Source organism: Platichthys flesus, chromosome 18 (genome assembly GCF_949316205.1).
Source record: "Platichthys flesus chromosome 18, fPlaFle2.1, whole genome shotgun sequence".
In the NCBI taxonomy this organism is placed as follows: Eukaryota; Metazoa; Chordata; class Actinopteri; order Pleuronectiformes; family Pleuronectidae; genus Platichthys; species Platichthys flesus.
This window is the reverse complement of record NC_084962.1, coordinates 7,253,286-7,258,119: the sequence shown is the minus strand read 5'-3', so window position 1 is coordinate 7,258,119 and position 4,834 is coordinate 7,253,286. Positions and strand designations below refer to the sequence as shown.

The 4,834-nt window shown below is 44.4% G+C and overlaps 1 protein-coding gene across 1 annotated transcript; it reads left to right on the top strand.

The window, feature by feature from the left end:
- Window positions 1-2,326: 2,326 nt before the first annotated feature.
- LOC133973721 (uncharacterized) lies at window positions 2,327-3,579 on the top strand. Its single transcript, XM_062411745.1, has 3 exons — window positions 2,327-2,352; window positions 2,430-2,485; window positions 2,557-3,579. The coding sequence occupies exons 1-3, from the start codon at window positions 2,327-2,329 to the stop codon at window positions 3,372-3,374; spliced, it is 900 nt and encodes a 299-aa protein (XP_062267729.1). The 3' UTR covers window positions 3,375-3,579.
- Window positions 3,580-4,834: the final 1,255 nt, after the last annotated feature.

Below are 4,834 nucleotides of genomic sequence, written 5' to 3'. Positions count from 1 at the left end.
TGGTTCTGCTTGGTTGCCAGCCACCGCCGTTAATTAGAAAACAAGATCAGAGGCGGTATTAAAATCCAATTAAGCCCGTATGAACAGATTGCCAAGTGATGTTCACTAATGCATTACTGAGCACCATGCAAATTTTAGTGGCAGCATTTGGCTTTATGCTACGTGTTTGTGTCATTAAGAGTGTGTGTGTGTGCGGGAGTGTGTCGCTGCACGTGTCACTTGCTGGCGATCCAAGGCTCTGTGACATTGCCTGATCTTTTCCCTGATACACAGCTCTAATCTCATATAAACAATCAGCTAAAGCTCCGCAGCACAACAAACACCTATCCACACAATAAGATTGGATGATATTGCTTCTTACAATTAAAGCATAATTGAGAATGCTGAATTATTGATCCATCATAATTGAGTTCTCTTCATTTGATTTGTACGAGGAACTAATACAGCACACGGAAAATCTAGCAGATTTGGATAAATTGCCTCGGAGTATTCGGGTTTGATACAAAGTTGGATACAGCCTCTCCATTCGGTCTCAGTGGCCACTCAAAGGCACGAATCACAAGAGGGACAGGAGCTTTCTGTTTAAAGTCATCTTAAATGTGGAGGCGGCTGTCAGCAGATAAAATTAAACCACGTTAAGGAATTGGATGAGGCGCATTAAAATGCGTACATAAAATCATCCTGCACAATAAGTGCCTATTTAGTCCGCGAGTTTCATTCGCCACCGCAGACAGACAGGGCATCTGTACCAAAGACTGACAAGTGGATGCAGCTGGTGGCCTATGGCCCGAAGCATCCACATTATCACAGACGAGGGGCTGTTAATGTTGGGCTGAATGGAGCCCCTTTTGAGATACAAAATAGCATTCTGATTAGAAAGCCAGGAAATACACATGTGAAGTGCCGGAAACCGTCACAATGCAGAGCCACGGCACATTTGGCACAGTCTCAAGCTGCGTGTACAGAGGGGTACGATTTTAATGAAGGGATGTGCCGCTATCAGACACATTCAGATCTCACACCCAGTGTTTTGCAGGATATGCTCTTCAGGTTCTGGGTTCGATCAGTATTTTTCTAATGAGACCGGAAACCGTGGACTCGTAGTTTAAAGTTTACAGAGATGATTTCACTACATTTGTTCGCAGTTAAAAAGGTTTCCGAGTTCTAATGTTTGCTCTCCCAGGGGAGCCTCATGTCAGACCTCTTTTGGCTTTTTGTCCGTGCCAGCACATTACATCTCGCTGTGGCTGTGACTTTTTAATTCCTCCTTATGAACAAACGGTTGAACAATTAAATTAAAGATGAGCTAAAATGATCTGCATCATCTGCATTACAGAACTGGGCAGGTATTTGACCGACAGGAGATCATTCAGAAAAACAATGAAGTGCTTGTATGTGGATCTTGCCTACGTATGGTAAATAAGAATGGGTAAAAGGCCAGAGCAACAAAAACACAGACGAAGGAGGATTTAGTCAGGCTGAAAATAAAATTGCGTAATGTAATATACCCGACTATCAATGGGCAGACAACAATGAGACAACTGAGTCAGCTTTGATACACCGGCTGCGGTTAGAGAGTCAAAATAATCTCCTTTCCTTACCACTGTTCGTTGACCTCAATGGAAAACACGACACGGTCAAGAAATGACGTGAAATCTGACTCATTTTACACAGAAGGTAACCAAATACATTTTATCGAAAAAACGAAATACAAAACAAACAGGAAATAGGAATAGGAAAGAGGGTGAAAAAGCAACGTGAGGAATACACGTGAAGAAAACCTTATATCATGCATTACGCAATAAAGGGATCGAAATAACCTCTACATTAGTATTTAGATCTGATGATGCCATTGTGAACAATAGGTTTAATTCGCTGGTTGTTCACTAGACAGATGTGATTGAGAACAAATCCGGGGCTCAGAGCATCATGTGAGGATTCTGGATCGTGTCATGAGAATAAAACAGCTGCTCATGTGTGATCGTCCAGGTGCGACTACAGTGTTAAGTCGCTTTAAATGTTGCTGCTGCAATGAATTGTGGGATGAAATTTTCTCCGTTTCTTTTCTATGGGACGATGCAGTGGTTCCAGTGCTCTTATTATGGCGATGTGCCTGATCATTTGACTCAGCTAGGAAGGTTTCTAAGCAAAATTGACTTTTCAAACGCACACCCGCTCACTGTTGAAGTTTTGGCCTCAGTGATCCACCATCCTCGGGATTGATGGCAGCTGTGCGTCATCAACACAACAGGTTCTCATTGGTCCGAGTAGGTCACTGCTACATTGATAAACAGAGGAATGGTGTTTGTAGAGCTGTTTGTTCACCATGATGGCGGTTAGGGCCTGCTCAGGGTAAGTCACCGTGTCTCTGATGCTTTGCCTGATCTGATTAGTCTTTGTTCTTATGTTTTTTCTCTTTTTATTAATAGGGCTTTGCTCCTTGTTCTGCTGACTGGTGACAGTTACAGCTACCCTGCAAATAAAGGTAAAATCCCTGTTCCCCACATTTTTCTGCTGGTTTTGTGAATTTGTATTCATTTATTTTGCTCCCTGCAGGTTTTGACGCCGGCTCCACCTATGGCAGCAGTAACGGTGCAAACCCTGTGTCTGCCGGCTCCAGCTGGGAAGGGCCTTCCTCTGGATATACAGATTCTGGTGCGAGGGCTGCCGCTGCTAAAACTCGTCCTCAAACTGATTCACGCAAAGTGCCTAAGTACTCTCAGCCCGGTGTTCAGAACAGACATCAACTAGACATCAACTGGTCTGGTGCACCTCCCAGTCCTTTTTCTTCTGAGGAAAGAAACAAGGCCCGCAGCTTTGCCTCCAGTAAACCTGAAGCATTTGGCTCCAGGTACGTGGGGCCACCTGCTCCTCCCCAGTTCCGGGCAGGTGAATTGTCTTACGAAGAGACCATCTATGAGAGTGGCGACCGCGAATCTGAGACGGAGGAGCGAGGCATCCCACCGCCACCTCCAGGTGTCGCTGTTGCGGATGGACCTGTGCCTAATAGTGATCTCCCATCGGTCACTGGGGAAGGATGGGTTGTGTATCCTTATCCGATAGACTACATGTTACGGATGGGCCGGTATCCTCCAGGCACACTCTCTCACTTCACCAACAGCTTTGAGCAGGGGAGGGACTCCTGGCAGGACTCACACCAGATAAGATACTACTATCCTGCTAACCCCCGTCCTCTGCAGGCTGAGACCATCCCCACTGACTATGGAGCACCTTTGAGCAATAAGCGTCCAAGCCAACCTGTGAAGCAGTCTACTGGGAGTGCTGGCTATGGTCAGACCAGTGCGGTGAATGGACAAAACCTGCCCTATAGAAGAGTTGGGTCCAGCAGGATGACAGAGCCCAAGCATGGTTAAGGTTGAAGATCAATTGCTCTGGTTGTTTTACTGATAGATTCTCGTCAAGGTTTCTGGTGCTAGCAAATGTCAACATGCCAGTTTTCTCCATCTTTGTTCCTGCCTGTTCCAACTTCAATAGCAATGAGCTTTAATGGTAAGATTATTAAATTGTTGATCTTGTGTTTACACCATACGAAAAATAAACCTCAATAGTACAAATGGCCTCCATTGACTCAAAGCGTATCTTTAATGTGCTATTTGGTGCCAGCCATGAGGCCTCTGCTGTGTGCACTGGCTCAAAATGGCAGTAGACCTGCTTCGTCAATCTATAAATGTTTCTTTGCTGTTAATCCATAATGTTTGCATGTTTAAAAAAATACAAACTCATTTACACACACCTGTCCATATTGTCCAATTTAAGAATGGGCTCAATATGTTGTTTTTTTTAACCCCTGGTCCAAGGTGACTTGAGCGGTTAAGGAGGAATTGGCTCTAAAATATTAAAATCAAACTGCACCAATGAAATTCTTAAGTAGCCTTGGACTTGATCAGAATAATTTTATTGGGAGACTAATTTTAAAACTCATTTGACAAATAAGGACTTGGTGTGCAAAGACATTACACGTCATGTGAACTCAAGTCAAACTTTGCTCTTCCACCTGCTGCGATGCATTACTAATCCTATGTCTTATTCATGAATCAGCACTTCAGGTTTTCCAATCCAGCTCCAGCATCAGTTGCGTGTCACCGAATCATCTACTGAAGCCATTTAGACATTAATAAAAGCTGTACATTCTCTAAACATCTGGTGGGTTGAGGGGTGGAAGCTTTTAAAGTCACTTTTTCCCATGCTGAGAATTAAGAGGCGTTCATAAACAACCCCCCCCCCCCCCCCCCCCGTCTTGGGCAGGCTTGATGTATAGTTTGGTTTGAGCTGTGGCTCAAACAAGGGGGAATCAATATCCAATCTGTTACAGTGACATTTGCTGATGTCATTAATGGACAGTGGGCATCCTAATTCATTTAACAAATCACCTCCGAAAGACTCTCCATTGATCCTTTATTAGAAGCTGCTGTTAATCACCTTTATGACTCTCCTCAGTGGCACCATAATGGTTTCTGTAGTGAAGCCACGGCAGCATCAGCAGGATGTGTTTGCTGTCAGTGTTTATCTACAAAGCATCACACCGCTAATGGACCCTGTTCCGATATTTTCAGAATATTTTACAATCGTGACTTTTAATCCAGTTTGGGCCCCAGAGAAGAGGCCAAACACGGAGTCGTCATCTGCGACTAAAAATCCTTTCTCTAAATGGTCCTTTTCAGGCATCGGGACAAACAATGACCCGCAGGAGAGAAATGGCAATTACCTCTAGTAAGGTGGCCACTTCACACACCTGTCACAACACAGATGAACCCATCATAAAGGACCAGTGGAGAGGGACAAAAATGCAGGGGGTCTCCCTCGGTGACCCTTC